The 17,428-nt window shown below is 43.2% G+C and overlaps 1 protein-coding gene across 1 annotated transcript; it reads left to right on the forward strand.

Moving 5' to 3' along the window:
- The first annotated feature begins 484 nt into the window (after positions 1 to 484).
- Positions 485 to 10,835, forward strand: si:ch211-284e13.4 (insulin receptor substrate 1-B). Its single transcript, XM_061056516.1, has 3 exons — positions 485 to 1,183; positions 3,029 to 6,148; positions 10,360 to 10,835. The coding sequence occupies exons 1-3, from the start codon at positions 835 to 837 to the stop codon at positions 10,365 to 10,367; spliced, it is 3,477 nt and encodes a 1,158-aa protein (XP_060912499.1). The 5' UTR covers positions 485 to 834; the 3' UTR covers positions 10,368 to 10,835.
- Positions 10,836 to 17,428: the final 6,593 nt, after the last annotated feature.

A 17,428-nucleotide genomic window follows, 5' to 3' on the forward strand; every position in this document is an offset into this window, starting at 1 on the left:
TCTGATATAAACAGTAATCTTGTGTACAATGGTCATGAATAAAGGCAGTATCTACGGAGACACAAGTCGTTGATCGTAGCCAGCTCCTCTCAAACGCAGATTTGGCGCTTAGCTTACTTGTAAGGCTTAATTTCTCATGATGAAAAAAAGACTGACAGTTGGGTTATTCGATCCCCAGCTGAGCAACATGTCCGATGTGTCCTTGGGCAAGACACTTAACCGTGAACTGCTTCGATGGCGGTGTATGAATGGGATTAGTTACTTCTGATGGATGATACTACATAGCGATCACTACCATCAGTGTGTGAATGGGTGGGTGTGACAGGCGGTGTAAAAGCGCTTTGAGTAGTCGGAAGACTAGAAATATATAAGCTCAAGTCCATTTACCATTTATTCAGTTCAACCCTATGTCTTATTTTGAAAATCATTACCGGAAGTTGTATTGTTACTCTGCGTAGCTTGACCGCGGTCGGCAAGACTGACAGTGGGCAACCTCAGACAGGTGGAGGAGACGTCCTGAAGCAGCTGAACCGCATCGTGGTTGGACCTGATCGGGCAGGACTGGGGCTGGGCTGCGGGGTCGAGCAGCGGTGGACGCTGTGCACGGCTCGGTCCGCGGATCCTCCTGCAGCTGCTGGATTCAGAGGATGAGACGAGCTCCAAAACATGGTTTGGCTGATGCATCCATCCTGAGCCTTCTTCGCTCATATGCTGGACACTTAAATGTGGACATGGGGAGGACGAGGGATGTAGCTGCAATGGATTAAGAACTCGAACTTAGATATTTGTTCATCAGATTTTGGGGCTTATAATATTTATCACCCTGCCTGGGCAATGGAAAACCAAGCAGCTGAGCCGCAGAACTATGAAGACGTGCAGAAAAGCGGCTATCTCCGCAAGCATAAATCAATGCACCGGCGGTTCTTCGTGCTGAGGGCGGCCTCGGAGCATGGTCCTGCTCGGCTGGAGTATTACGAAAACGAGAAGAAATTCCGCAGTAAATCACCTGTGCCCAAAAAAGTCCTGAGCCTGGAGACATGCTTCAACATCAACAAGCGGGCAGATTCCAAAAACAAGCACATGATCGTCCTTTATACCCGCAGCGAGAGCTTTGCCATCGCTGCAGACAGCGAGGAGATCCAGAACGAGTGGTACCAAGCGATGCTGGACCTCCAGTGCAACTGTAAGACATGAGAAATGTGATGTGATTCCCAGTGTCTGTTTCTGCATCAGGCCTATCCTGCCGTAGGCTGTTTGTTCTCCATTTACTATTTGGCTCGGCCAGTCCTGATTGTTTATTGCATATCACCTGCTCAAATTATTTGGAATTTGAATGTAAGTCTATTTTATCCTTTAATTGGAAAAAAGAGAAAACAGTTACACTGATGCAAATTGGTGTTTTTACAGCAAGAGGCAGGTGGATCCTGCTGAACGGGGTACACCAACCAACACGCTATGGGCGGCATGTGCTGTGTTTGTGCTGCACAATCTCAGTACATTACAGTTATAACCTGAGGATCATTTTTTTTAGTCATCAAATTGCATTTTTTTATGCATCAAGTTGCATCTACAGCAATAATAACATGAAGACGGTGGTCGTTTCTGTCTAAAATGCAGCTAATGGAATACGACGGTGTATTTTTGCATGGCGCAGTGGGCATATAGCAACCATCCGACGGATGCATCATATAGTAGTAGCCTATCGTGGTGCACTCCGCTGAAGCCTGTGTTTTTGTTTTTCTGCACAGCGCTGACTGCCGCTCGTCTAACCTACATTTGTGTTGCACGATGCTGATGCTGCTGCTGGTTGTGTTAGGGAAGAGAGGGCATCGTCAGTGCGCTCACACTGGGAAAAAAAATGTGTTTCTGTTGGGTATCCTCGTGTTTACGTTGTTATCCTTATGCTGGAGCCGAACACCACCACCACCACCACCACCACCCCCCCTCCTCCCCTCGTTTCAGTTAGTAGGGACTGAGTAGGGCTTGCCCAGCTTGACTGTTTTCATGTAGCGGAGCCTTGAATAGATTCACACTAGAGAACAGAGAACAGACCCCCATTTTGTTAAGTTGATGTCGCCACAATATGCTTAATTTATTTCATTGCGAACCTGTAACGTGAATAACAGAGACTGGAAGATGGTTAATTATAGTAGGTTATAATGATTCCTATGGGGGTTGCCTTTAATACACGAAATGTTTTACTAAGGGAGGCAGAAAAACACTTCTCTACACATGTTAGTTATTTAGTAAATGTGACATGGACTGAATATTAAGTTAACACTTTTTTTTTAATTAGATTTTAATTAAAAAAAAAAAATTAAAAAAACCTTTAATGTGATTGGCATTGAACTGATATACAATAAATTAAGATAAAGATAAGATATGCTTTATTCATCCCAGCAGGTAAATGTAGGTGTTCCAGCAGCCAGCATACATACAAACACACAACACAACACATATATACATACATATCCCACCCATACAAAAAAACATGAGCCCACAATACATAGCCAGGATAAAAAAAAGTGGTATGGATGGTCCATGTGCATAAGTAGCTGTTACTCAAAATACTAGCTCTGCCAGTGCATAGTATGATAGATAAATAAATAATTATTATTAAAAAAAAGCAGTCAAGTGTGCAAAATACAGTTTGATATATGCAGCTCAGGCTAAAGTTTAAAAGTTTAAATGTCTTCTGTTATTTAACTATTATTTAACTATGAAGCATTACGTATTTTTATTAAAAAGTATTTTAATCCCTCTAAGACCTAAATGATTCTAGAGATAAAGTTTAAGTTATGTTGATGAGTTGTGACACATGGAGCAGTTTTTTTTTATTGATAGAGGAACAAATTATTTCTTGACATTTGTCACCTATTCTGGTTTGCCATGATGTTTTTATTTAATATTTCAACAAGCTTTGCATTTAATTAAAATGTATAGTACATTGGGTGTTTCTTCATATTAACGATGTGTTTGCTTTCCTTATTATTATTCATTTAGTAATTATTTCCCCTTTGTTCTTTAGGTAAGACTCCCGAAGACTATGGCAGTAGTGGAGAGTGTAGCTCGCCGTCTCCTGTTCCAACCTTCAAGGAAGTATGGCAGGTCAAGGTTTGGCCCAAAGGTCTTGGACATGCCAGGAACTTAGTGGGCATATACCGGCTGTGCCTCACCGACAAGACGGTCAACTTTGTCAAACTCAACTCCGACGTGGCGTCTGTGGTGTTGCAGCTGATGAATGTTCGCAGGTGTGGCCACTCAGAGAACTTTTTCTTCATCGAGGTGGGTCGCTCTGCGATAACCGGGCCCGGAGAGTTCTGGATGCAGGTGGACGACTCGGTTGTCGCTCAGAACATGCACGAGACCCTGCTGGAGGCCATGAAGGCCCTGAGCGAGGAGTTCCGTCAGCGCAGTAAATCTCAGTCTGTCGGGACATCGTGTGGAGGCGGTACCGCTTCCAATCCCATCAGCGTGCCCAGCCGTCGCCATCATCCCAACCTGCCGCCGAGCCAGGTGGGCTTCTCCAGGCGAGCCCGCACGGAGACCCCAGGGGGAGGCAGCAGCACAAGCACGTCGCCCACGTCGCGCCACGGCTTCCCGAGGGCACGGACCGCCAGCATCGGCGCCCGGTCGGAGGAGAGCGGAGCGAGTGCGAAGGGGACGTGGGCGAGCTCAAGCCCGAGTCTCAACGGCTCCTGCTCGACCACGCCGACGCTAAGGCCCAAGCCCACCAGGGCCCCAACCCCTGCTAAGATAACCCTCAGCCTTGCGCGCTACACGCCTAACCCCGCCCCCTCCCCTGCGCCGAGTCTGTCGTCCAGCTCAGGTCACGGCTCCGAGTGCGGCCTGGTAGGAGCGGCGGTGGGAGGCATGACCGTCTGCTCTTATCCTCGTGTTTCACAGAGAGTTTCCGTTTCGGGTTCACCGAGCGACTACGGCTCCTCGGATGAATACGGCTCCAGTCCCGGGGAACACTCTCTGCTCGTTCCCAGCCTCTCTGGACATCACGCCCACGGGGAAGGCTCCTCCAGCTACATAGTAATGGGACAGCGAGAGGGCCTCCTCGGTTCCCACCATCGCTCAAAAGGTCGGCGGATTCTGAGGCGTGCGTCCAGTAGGGAATCTGAGGCGGAGCGCAGGCTGCTAAGCAAGAGGGCTTCCCTTCCTTTGGCGGCCCACGAAAGACTGATTCCACACAGGAAAGACGAAGACGACGAGGACGACGAAGAATATGCCATCATGTCACGGAGTGCTAACCGGGGGAGGGCTGATTCGCACCACAGCTCAGGAGCTCTCGCGGGTGGCGTCGATGTGAGGAAGAGGGCTGACAAAAGCCGGGGAGAGGTTGACCCTGGAGCCGGCGTGGACACCGGTTACATGTCCATGTTGCCCGGAGTGACGTCTCCTCCCGCGTCGCTCTCTCTCTCAATCGGCATGTCCGACTCCAGCGCTAAACCCGGGGCAGATGATGAGTACATGGCCATGACCCCCAACAACAGCGTGTCCCCTCCTCAGCACATCCGCCAGCCCAGCACCGAGGGCTACATGGTCATGTCTCCGAACGGCAGCAGCTCCACGGACCTGCACGGACTGGGCATGTGGGACGGCGGGGGCAGCGCGGAGAGCCGCTCCGCCGGCGACTACATGAACGTCTCGCCCGTGTGCAGCCGCTCCGCCTGCAGCACACCGCCCTCCCACCCTGAGCAGCACCAACTCCAGCCAAAAATGTTCAATTCCTACTTCTCCCTGCCACGAGCATATCAGCACACTCTGTACACGCGCTTCGAGGAAGACTTGAACAAAGGGGAGGCGAAAAAGGACAGCGGTGGGCATGAAGCCGCCGGGAGGGGAGGGGGGTTGGGATACAGCAAGAGAAACAAAATCTTAGTGGGCTCCACAGGTGGCTGCCAACTCTCCATGTCTTCCTCGTCGTTCTCCTCCAGCTCGGCCAGCAGCGAAAGCCTGGAAGACAAGTCCATGTCGGCAGGGAGGGGGTTGAGTTTGTTAAGGACCGGAGCAGAGATCAAGGGCGTCGGGGCGGGCACAAAAGACGGGCGTCACCATCCAAAACGCGGCTCGAGCAGTAAGAGCCCGAAGCAACAGAGGCGGGGTCGCCCGCTGAGCATGTCTTCAGACATCGCCAAGGCGAACACTCTGCCCAGGGTGAAGGAGAACCTGCTGCCGTCGGCGTCGCCAAACGTTGGTGAGTATGTGAGTATCGTGTTCAAGGAGGACAACAAGTACGACAGAGGAAGACACGCGGGGTCTAAACACGGACAACCTGTGATCCACGGGACGCTCAGGCCAATAAACCAACCACTCCTCCACCATGATAATCCCTGCGTCCTCCCCCGCAGCTTCTCGGCACCCTTGTCCACCTCGGCAGAGTACGTCAGCATGGACTTAGGGAAGCCCTCCGTGCCCCTGACTCCCGTCAGAGCCGCGTTCAGCACCCCGCAGGGCCCGCCGGCCGTTGCCCCAAAGTCCCGGCATGAGCGGCGCTCGTCTTCTCCTTCGTCGGCGGAGGGCAATAGCGGTTACAGAACAAAGGTGAAGGCGGCGGCGTTGCCAACAGACCCCCCGCCAACATTCGCGGACAGCAAAGGTTCAGATCCCAGCATTTCAGCGAGACCTGCCGTCCACCCGGGTCAGCCCTTATCCATGGAGCAGGAGACGGGCTCGGGCTTTTCTCCAGTCAAGTCCTTCCAGTCTCCCAGCAGGTCGGTCCGCGGTGACCAGCAGGGCCGGCAGAGCCACCGCTCGGAGACTTTTAGCTCACCTCCCTCCCATCCACGCCACCCACCCTCTTCTACCTCCCTCTTCCCGGAGGGCAGCCAGGCAGCGGGCCATCGGCACGGTTTGGATTGCTCACCGTGGGAGAGCAGACAGGCAGCTGGTCTATCTGCCACACCTCCACCACAAGCCTCCACCTCATCTGCTGAACAAGGCCTTAACTACATTGACCTTGACTTGGCCGTTAAGGAGAGCCCTCAAGCAGGAGTGGATCGCACCTCCGCCGCCTACAACATCGGAGGAGGCGCGATGGGCAGCAGCGCTGGCTCAAGCCTCAACACTTATGCCAGTATTGATTTCTATAAGTCAGAGGAGCTGAGAGCACACCAGAGCGGCAGAAAAGATGGTCAAGGTAAGAGAAACTGGTGATGCAGACCAACTTCTGCTAAAACAGCTTTTATACAAAGGGTGGGTGAAGAACATTTTGTACCATGTCAGACCTGACTGAGGCCTGTTTTTGTGACAAAATAATGAATAATTCATCTTTTGACAAGTTTTGCATGAGGGACAAACCATTTTAACAGGGCTACTTAAAATGGATCCAAACAAATAATACTTGAAAAACTATAATAATGTTATTATTATTATTATAAGTATTTCTATTTTTTATTCAGAGATATGACAGAGCTGATTTTGATGTGAGTTCTGAAATTGAAAATGAAAAGGATATAAGGAGTTAAAAACACACACGTCTCCAAGCAAACACATCTCAAGTGTCTTTACAAGGCTAAACTGATTGTTTGACATTTAAGTTACCATGGCAAACATTTTGGTGGCATTTCTTTGTCTAGAACAAGTTAATGCTCAGAAGCACTGCAACAATATGTCAATATCTTCTTTTCCTTGACTTTTATTTCTGTCATAAACATGTCTTCTGCTCTTCCTCTGATGATTGATGGACAGGGAATGAAAGACTTCACCTTAGAGAAATAAAGAGAAAAGAGAATTAAATCAATTGTTAGTTGCAGCCCTTGTTTTTTATATGTTCAATTTGTTCAATGCAAAACATGCTGATAATATTCACGTTTTTTTTTTTACAATGTAATGGATTGTCATTAGCGCTCAAACAAACACGAGAACAATCAACAATCTGCCATCCTGTGATCATGATTTAATGTTTCACTCTTATTTAAGCAATAATTGTGCTGTTCAAAATATATATACACCACCGGTTAAACGTTTGGACACACAACAGTAACACTATATAACAGTGTATTATATTATTATAATAAAGCTACTGTAAGCTGTATCTAGGGCACACCTACTTTCTTTATTTATTTTACTATTTTCCACATTTTAGAAATATAATAGATATTAAAACAATAAAAATATGTTGTTATGGAAAGAAATGCATACATATGTAGGCATCAACTTCACTATTTCTATTTATATATAAAAAAACTCATGTCAAACATTTAAGCATAAGCCTTTAGATCAAAACGTCTTTAACATAATAACATGCATTTCAATCAGGTGTGTCCAAACTTTTGACTGGAACTATATATATATATATATATATATATATATATGTATATATATATATATATATATATATAGAAACTTTGTCAGTCCTTAATGATGATTTGTTTGTGGACTGTGAAGCTGTATGATTATGACAAAAAAAGATAAAAATCCGAGCTGAATCAAGAAGATGAACCGCGGATGAACTGCTCATGTCAATAATCATAAGTTGCATTTCGTCACTCATTTAGAAAAACAAGCGAGAGTAGAATATCTCATGTGTATGAAACAACTCTATAATCACCGCTTGTTAGCTGCATGTAAGCTTTTAACGTGATGTGCATAATCCACAGACAAAACTCCTGTCTGGGTCTTAGTGGCTCCTTTTCACTCTCCTTTTTTTTCATCCCTTTTACTGATGTGTACCTTCGCTTCAAGCTGGAGGGCAGCACCGCGTTTCAGCTGTGGGATTTCTGTAGAGTCTCTTATTATCACAAGTGGGTGTTCAGAGAGCAAAGCCAATTGATTTGTCTGCTGGTAATGAGCCATTTCACATAAACGGAGGTAGAAGGGGACAGAACACAGGCAAGGTGTTTATGTTCATGTGTGGGTGTGCTGTCGGCTGTAGGCTCCGAGGGTTCCCTTATTGCACCTTTATTTGGTGGTTAATATTGTCGGCTGGAGTGCGTTTTTAATGGATTTACATGGAAGTGCGTAAGAAATAAAACAGTGTAAAAATGTAGATAAGCAGGTTAATTTGAATACTAATCACACGACTAAATGGAACAAACAACTTGTGCACCTTATTTATTTATTCAGAGCGGCTACAGCATTTACATGATTGATATGCTAATGCTTTTCAATCTGTGCGTGCACATGTATAATCACAACAATTCCCTTATTATTTCATCGGCGGGTAGCTTATTTATGCATTTCACTCCGTTATGTTCCGTAAATTACTCTTTCACTTCATTTCTCTCGACGTCGATTAGCGGTCGAGTTTGACTCCTCCCATTGGCTGCAAACGCTGTTCATCTCAGCAGCAGTATTATAACAACTGAAGTCAATGTATGACTCTTATGGGGACGGCACTGCTGTGTGTACACAGACTCAAACAATTCTGCGGCTATCACATAACCACAACTATTTAAGATTACACTTCCAGTAGAGACGCTGAAGTAACATGAGCGCAAGAATTAGATTAACAGGCTTATTTGTAGCTGACACTGAAAGATGATTATTTGACTGCCTGAGCAAGGCACAAAGTCTGATTTAGAGATACAAGAAGTTAAATCCTGCTGACTGTTTGCTGTTCTTAATTAGCCTGTCTGTAATTGATTCACTCGGAGAAACACAAAGAGTCAGAAGTGAACAGTTATGAGGAGTGAGCCTGTAAGCATCGGGAAGACGGTAAGAAACTGTCAGAATGGATGTCTAATGCAAGAATAAAAACTATATAGAAGAAGAAGAAGATATACTTTAGTAATCCTGCGTGAGGAAATTCAATATTTACACTCTGTTGTTGAACATGCTAAACACACACACAGGATGAAATACACACACATGCACAAACAGGATCCTTTGGACATGCACTGATGGAGAGATGTCAGAGGGAGAGGAGCGCTCCTTAACTGGTGGGGGGGGGGTACCTCAGCAGTGCTCAAGAAGTAAACTGGCACCTCTCCAGCTACCAGACCAATTCCCAGACTAGGTCCTAGGGGTGGGAATCACCAGAGTCCCCACGATACGATATTATCGCGATACTCGAGACAGGATACGATTCTATTGTGATTTTTAACATTTTGCAAAGTGCTGAGAATTGCGATAATATGATATATTGCAATTAGGGGCGCTGGTGGCGCAATGGTTAGTGCGCTCGCCCCATGAATGGAGGCTGTCGTCTCAAGCGGGCGGCTCGGGTTCACATCCCACCTGTGGCTTCCTTCCCGCATGTCGTTCCCCACTCTCTCTCTCTCCCTGATTTCCGGCTCTATCCACTGTCCTATCTCCATTAAAGGCACAAAAAGCCCCAAAATAAATCTTATGTATATATATATATATTGCGATTAAGCTTTTTAACTGCACATTATGTCCACTACACTAAACTAAATCAACAACTGTTTTGTCAAAAAAGATAAAATTCTCAGTCTGTTGCTCTCACTTCAGTCTTTTTATTTGTCTTTCAGTCTAATTGAACTTTAACGTGAATTCTTAACAATGCAACTTGTTCAAAATGAATTGTGCAACCCCTTTTAAAAATTAAAAAAGCACATCTTAAATATCAATCAAAAATATCGATTCTTGGCCGCCATGAGACCATATAATATCGTGATACTATACTGTATACATTTTCTTTACCCCACCTCTACTAGGTCCACACCGGGACTTGAATCAGTGACCCTCCTGTTCCCAACCCAAGTCCCTACAGACTGAGCTACTGCCGCCTGTACAAGTGAATACAGTGTAAATATCTGTTGGTTTTTGTTTTGCGGACAATCATTTGACCCTGAAAGTGCGTCAGGCGAGCGGCTAGACTGTCTCAGATGGGCTCCAAACAACAGGCTGATTAATCAGCTCTCCTGTCTCCGCTTACCCTCAGTGTCCAAACAGTTGTTCTCTGATTAAGTTATATCATCAAACAACTCCTCTCTTGTGTCTCCTCCAGAGAGAAAAAGCAACCTTTGTAGCAGCGACCTCTCTGTGTTGTTGAGGTGGCTGACTGGAAGAAGAATTCAAACAATCCCTTCAAACTGATAAGTCTTGACGCAAAGACAACACAAACTGTTGACATCTAAAACTGTGTGCATCAGAGGATCCTATACAGGAAGATAACGCGCGTCATCATGAGATATTTACACAAGCAGCCTGCAGCGGGAGCTTTCCATTCAATAAATGTGTTTAAAGGACATTGAATCGAGTATGAACTGCGTTACTTTGTCAAGGTTTTGTTTCGGGGAGACTGAGACGAGATTCACTGTGACATATGAAGTAAACTACAATAATTATTAACCGCTTATAAAACACAGAAGAAGAAAAGAAACCCCCTCCGTCAAATATAACGATTTCAACTCCTGCCTTCTTTTGTGTCTTTTTTTCCTCCAGATTGTTGATCTCGCCACGCTCGCTCTGTGAGGGGACGGCCCGCTCTGTTGCCACAACAGAACTGTTCACTGAAGTCTGAACACTGGAAACCCTGGAAAACTCATCCCATCCCCCGTCTGCTGTTTTCTGTCAACCAAATGTGTGCCAAACACACACACACACACACACACACACACACACACACACTAACACACACACAAACAAACCCACACGAGGGGTAAGAAAAAGATTCTGTTTTTGTCTGGCTTTGAATAGAAATGACTTCTGATCATCGTTTAGCGCAGTGTGGACAAAAGATGATTTGTGATTGTGTGTGACGCTCGTTGCCATGGAGTCGATGACTAAATCTTCATTTTTCTGAGTCACCTGAACTCAGCAACACAAACAGTGAAACAGGTGAAGGTATAAATTAAAAAGGCTTTCAGGGAATCGGACAAAGGTCAAATAAAGTCGTTCAGTGTTGTTTGAATTGATCTCATCTACTTGTGATTGGTGCTGCAGCAAATCTTTTCAACTCTCAAATTAAGACTCAGCTGCTCCTACAGCGACATTTAATGCTTAGTGTTTACGTTTCACCTCATCCTCAAGTCATCTTTTGTCCATACTGTACAAGTTAATCGATCATCAGGGGTCATTTTGGGCCAAAATAAGAAGGATGTACGGCTTTGAAGGTTGCATACACTCATACATGCTGTCACTGTAAACATATTTGATTTATTATAAACAGTTGCCCAAAAGCCTTTAGTCTTTCTGACAACGTTTCTTGTGCTACTAGGGAACTTAAAAATACTAAAAAACCATGCTAAATTATGAACTTTTAAAATAAGTTACGTCATATGTGTCAAGTTAGATTTGATGTTTTTTCGGTCACACGGGGACAAAACGATTGTGAGAAAACACATTACACGCAATCCTTGTGAAATCCACGGGAGCCTAAACCGTATTAAATTGGATATCAGGCGATTTGATTACAATTTCATTTTCAGATGCTTTCTGTGCTCCCAGTTTATCTTTGGGTCGTATAGCTGAGCCATGAGAACAGAAGCTTTTACTTTTCATCCTCTCAAAATGGTCATATTGTAATTCTGTGTTTTTCCTCCCAGAATGATGTGTAATCCCTAAAGCTCCAGATGTGCACTCACACAGGAAATATGTTTACACAGTCCCCCGCTTTGATTATCTACAAACTAAACATGTCCTGTCGTGTCCACGGGCTGCTTCTCAAACTGAGCCTGAAAGAAAGCCGAGTCAGTGACGCTTTAGGACGACTCACCTCAAGGTTTGATGAAGAATGAATCTGTAGATATGAATTCTTTCTTCAATATTTTGCATTTTAAAATAACAGATGAAATCGTCATACTAATTGTCTGAGCTGCAGCTACGATGCTGTATAAGAAGTGTCATGAAAACCATAGCTGACACCAGCTACACAACATGACACCAGTCGGAGAAATTATGTCACATGATCAAGCGTACAGATACATAATGTGCATTTATTCAATCATGACTGAACGCAACATCGCATAAAAATGACCAAATTACCGAAACATTCCTGCACTATGCATGTAAACAGCATAATCTAAATGTCTTCAACAGGCAATAAGGAGAACAATTAGACTCTGTATGTAAATGTCCTCAGTGAGAGGCGCTGAAGGGACCTGATAACAGACTCGTTGGCTTGTAAGTGAGGGAAGCTGAATACTGCAGTTTAGAAAAGAAATAACATTTGTGGCTGTGGAGCTGTTCAAACTAAACTGAACAGTTTACATTAAATGAAAACTTAATTTCGAAAAAAGAAAAACCTCGCTCCCAACCTTTCTAAGAAAAGATCGTTTTTATTGCAAACATAGAAAAACTGCATTCACGTAAAAAAAAAAAAAAAAAAATTGTCTCTGTTTTTCTGAATTAACGAGATAGTTAAGTCGTCAATTTGATGCCGCGATGATTTAAGTGTTAATTCAGGATAAACATGTTAAAAAATATAGTCGTGCCATTAATTCAGAAAAACAGCAGACTTCATTTTCACAAGTGATTGTAAAACACTTCTGTACAAAATAGTGAATACTTTTTTTAAACAGGAAGCTACCTGGTAGATATTTGATCCTGTAATGAACCACGACATTCAGCAGTTTCCTGACTTCTCCTCTGAGCACATGTTATCATTTAAAAACCGTTGATCAGATAAAAGCCGAAGCGTGGCACATGATGTTAAATCACTGACAAAATACTTGAGTCCCATGACCGGTCCTGTTGGAGACAGCTGTTTTTAAAACTGCGTCAAATATGGAAATGAAAAGTTGCATCGTGGGAGAAATACAGTCGAGCATCAATACATGTTATAGGTGGACAAGGACGGAAAAGTTCAAGTTAGTCCCGAGCTCTCCAAGAAACCCCCCCCCCCCTCCCCCACAAAGAACAAAAACATAAAATAGTACAGTCCCTAACTGTTACCCAACATGTGAAGACATTCATTCATGCAGCTGACGATGATTTAATGATTATAAAAGTAAAAACACACAAAAAGAAACATGTTTTCCCGTTTGAATTTAAAACATTTTTAAACTCTCTTTTTCATTTAATCTCAGTTTGATGCGGTTTGAACCAGTAACGTAGCAGCACACTTCTGATGTCAGAGTGTAAATGCTTTTGGGCAACTGATCTTTTTTATTCTACCTGTACATGATAATACAGTATGACAGTATACACGTAGAACAACAGAAACTATAGTACATATACTGTAGTCTGTTTTCAGTGAACACGATAAAGTGACACATTACAATGCTATATCAAATATACAGTATACATATAATGATGAAGAACTACATAGCCTAGAAATCTATATACTCTTTTATAAAGTGCCTCATTTTTGATTGTAGCTGTTTTTACACAGATAATCTGAAAATGGGTTTGTGAACACAGAAAAAAAAAAACAAAGGTGTTGTTTCTCTCCTGAGTCCAAATTGTGAATATGTTGAACTTTACAGACGACAGACCGGAAACTCTTACTGCTATCAGTCAGCCATAATCAAATTGCCTTACTGTGTTTATAAGACAAAAAAAAAAAAAAAAAAGCATATTTTGTTGTCTTTTGTTTTTTTTTATTCTTTTGCGGTGCCTAACACTTCAGCCACAATGTAAGCACTCACTTACTCTTTTGTTTGGCGTTGTCAAGTTGAGGTTTAGCCAAAAAAAAAACAACAACAAACAAAGCAAAAAAAAAAAAAAAAAAAAAAAAACCTTCACACCCTGAGATGTTTCCACTTCAAACCCTTTCTTTACCCATGTCCACGATCAAGCAGCCACTTGCTTTGTGTTAAAGTTGATTGCAGATGACATAATCAGAGGACATTTATTGATAAATCAAGTTTTTCATGACATTCTTGTGTTGTAAAAATCCCCGATCAAACAACAAGAACAAATGAACACAGTTGCAAAGTGTCGTGTATATAGAATAATTTGCCCACTGATTTTACTGGACCTCTGGAGTCCTATCAGACAAACATGTGCTCTTCCTTACTCGCAGTATCTGAAACCTAAAAGACAAACATGAAAATGATGATGTTACCTCATCAGAGCTGTTATCTGGGCTGAAACAGCATCCCTCTTATCATTATTTAGATTCTAATAGACGTGGATTCCCAGAAGGTGTGACGACTTCTTCTGCTCTCTCGCTCTCTTGTTTTTTTTTTTCTTTAGACTTAACTATGACACAGTGCCATTCCTGCTCACACTCATCACTCTCTCTCTCTCTCTCTCATTTGTTCCATTTAAAAAACTGCTGCTGTAAAAAAGTAATCGCCAAAAACAAGACAAAGTCTGACAACAATTCAAGAGATAATCCGCAGCAAGTAGAAACCCTAAAATCAGACATTGTGCTGATTAAAAAAAACACGCCTTCACTTGACAGCCACTGGGCCAAAAAATAAGTTCCTCGAATCATGAGGGAACTTTTTTTTTAAAGTGTTTTTTTTTTTTTTTTTTTTTAAAGGTAGTGTAAGTCCTAATTTAAGGCTGGTTTTGACTGTATCCAGAGCCTGCTGACGGAGAGTGTGACCGTGCTGCGACACGAGGGGAAACTGTACATTGAATCAGGACGTGTTTGTGTAAAAAAAATTTAAAAAGAAAGGAAAAAAAAAAAAAAGACGTCCTCTTGACTCGGTGTTGCAATGAACAAACTTTTCAGCGCAGGGCTCTGGATTGTGTGTATACAGGGTACAAATGAAGAAGGCTTTCTTGATGTATTTTTGACACTTGGTAGCTTTTCCCACATTTAGATTATATTTTGAGGCTCTTGTTCCTTGACACGGTTTCGGATATTGACTTACACCTGCACGCTGCTGCACTTAAAAAAACACGTTTTTTTTTGGGGGGGGGGGGGGTTTAATCTGAGAAATAGAAAAAAAGTGCAGATGTTTACTCGGCTTAGTCCAGAAGTTCCCTCACTGACCGATCCAGCCGCTCAAACAAAGGACACTCAAGTGCCTGGTATGTGCTAACTTGTGTCCGCTCATGAATCAGTGACGAGGCAGTTATCTCAAAGATGGAAAACACAAACCAGCTCCTGCAAGTCTTCCACACATTTAAGTTATCATTCGGGGGGGGGGGGATGTGTATAAAACACCTGACTCACATTTCCTTGTTTCTTGTGCCAAAGTTTTTCCGTGTAAGTGGGGATCTCTGAGCGTCTCACTGCAGGGTCGATGACCTCGAACACCCAAACTTGTGAGGCACTTCATAGTCACTGTTTTTAAGTGTATGGATTGAGCACGGCCCTACTGCCAACAGTGTGCGCTCAATACTGAGAACTTCATTGCCAAACTCTTGTATTAGAAATCCGTAAGCGAACATGGACCTGCTCCACTTTTTTTTTTATAACTTGTCTTTCGTTTGAAGAGATCTTTTATTAATCTCTTTGTTGTTGGATCAGTGTAACTCTTCTAATTGGGGATTACCAAAAAAAAAACTCCCGGACCGCACCCCGTAATCTGGAGTGGGAGCAGACGTAACAGTTGGTAGAGAGTCTGAGAATTGGGGTTCAGGATATTGTCGAAGTCGAAAGAAGAGGAGCGGCCTAAATGATAACCTGCGGATTTGAGTAAATAAATATCATTTGGTTTATCGTGTATAAACCATAAGTCCTTTGGCAGCATGAGGCACTCCGCGGTGTTTCCATCCTCATGACCACACAGCGGCGGCGCACAAAAAAAAAAAAAATGCTTCTCATCTGCGAGTCATCAGAAGTATTTTGGTTTCTTGAAATGCAGAGGCTCGTGTTGCCTCTTCAGAATATTTTGTAACAACGAGGCAGATTCTAACTGTGGGAAATGATACTGTATGTACAATCAGGATAGCGACTATAATTACAATGGAAAGAGCATTGTATGTATTTTAAAGCTATTGATACTACTTTGATAATGATGTAAATTGCAAAAAGACTGAACAGTAACTATAGGTATGTAAAGTATACTGTGTATAGAGGAGTTTGCTCCGGGGGAGGGATGGGCATGGGGGTTCATTCTGTTCAATTGTTCCAAAACAGAATATTGATGATTCTTGTCTGTGATGTAGACAACGTCAATGTTTTTTTTTTTTTTTTTTTGATAAAAGGCAAAGTGATATGAAAACATGGTACTCGTGTGTCTTCTATTGGTTGCATGCAAGTTTAAAGTGGATGGAGGTGTTACAACACGTGAGTCTAGACTGCTGTAAGCCATCGCTGGTCTGAGTTTGAAGGATAAGCCTGTGGACAGAGGGCACATTTAATCCCTGGCTACTCTGCTGAAACAGATGGTATTAGTGGGGCATTTAAGTTCAGGGATGACTAACAACAGTGTGATTTTTTTTTAATACAGTAATAGATAAACGGCATAATAAACCTTTTATAAGTAAGGTTATTATTTAATTGTATCAGATTACCAAATAGAGTTTTTCCCTGTAGCTTTTAGATTTTTCTGCAACACAGAAACAAGAAGAAATCAACTTGTTTAATTTACAACTTATATTTCCTGGGGTGCCAGATAGCCTAGAGGTTATGTTATGCACGCCTCACGTACAGAAAGTATTGTCCTCATCGGCCGTAGGTCCGAAACCGACCTCAGCCCTTCGCTGCAGGTCAATCCCCCACTCTCTCTCCTCCCAGCGTTTCCTGTCGCTCATCAGCGTTCCTATCCAATAAAAAGGCAAAAAAAACAAAACGTTATTTTTCCTGAAGTGACATTTGTTTAGTAGCCAGGTAAAACCATATCCTTTATAGACCACATCGGACATGTGGCTGGAGGAGCTGGGGATCGAACCCCCTGGTCGAGAGACGACAGACTCTACCAACTGAGCCACATTTAAGTTTATTAATACTTTATACAAACGAGGAAGAAACACCACAGCATTTCAAAGGTGCTGTTTCAATTCAAGTTAAATGTTTGCAAGAAGAGATAAAAGAAAAATGCTGAATCTGAGTGAGCATCTGTCTGTCTGTCTGCCTGTCTGTCTGCCTGTCTGTCTGTCCGTCAAACAGGGCATCGCTCTGAGATAACTGCTGTGGTCACACTCATCACCATTACAGAGCAGTTTTAAACTTGGTGACTTCCTCCCACATGCAGACTTGACTCTGATGAAGTTTCAGTGTCTGTCCTTTCAGACAGCTCTCATGATAGCCGGGGTAATTATGAACAAAGCAGCGTTTGAAGCTGAGAGTGCAGAGCTCTGCAGGCGGCGCTGATCGAGAACATCCCGAGAAGTTCTTCTGTTTCTATAAATGACATGCTTGGATATGTCTGATGGAGCCTGCTTGTTGATTTAATATTTCAAGCCGCCTGTTTTTTGGTAAATATTAAACAGGGCTTGGTGTAATCTTTTAGTCTAATGGGAAAATAAAAACTGCATGACTTCTGCATAGTGACCTTTAATCAGAGCTTATGAGTCAGGAGAAAATGATCTGGTAGAAAGAGGAAAACAAAAGTGACACATAGGACTAGAAAGCTGATTTATAAAATGCATCTTCTCTTCTGCTTTGGCTTTCATTTGGAAACTTGACTAAATATTTATTTAAGTGGAGCTAGACTGGCTCTATTGG

The sequence above is a fragment of the Labrus mixtus genome, chromosome 14 (genome assembly GCF_963584025.1).
Source record: "Labrus mixtus chromosome 14, fLabMix1.1, whole genome shotgun sequence".
NCBI classification, from domain to species: domain Eukaryota; kingdom Metazoa; phylum Chordata; class Actinopteri; order Labriformes; family Labridae; genus Labrus; species Labrus mixtus.

Coding starts and splice junctions, on each gene's coding strand:
- si:ch211-284e13.4 (XM_061056516.1), top strand. CDS start 835: ATGGAAAACCAAGCAGCTGAGCCGCAGAACTATGAAGACGTGCAGAAA. Junction 1,184..3,028: donor GCTGGACCTCCAGTGCAACT/GTAAGACATGAG, acceptor TTTGTTCTTTAG/GTAAGACTCCCGAAGACTAT.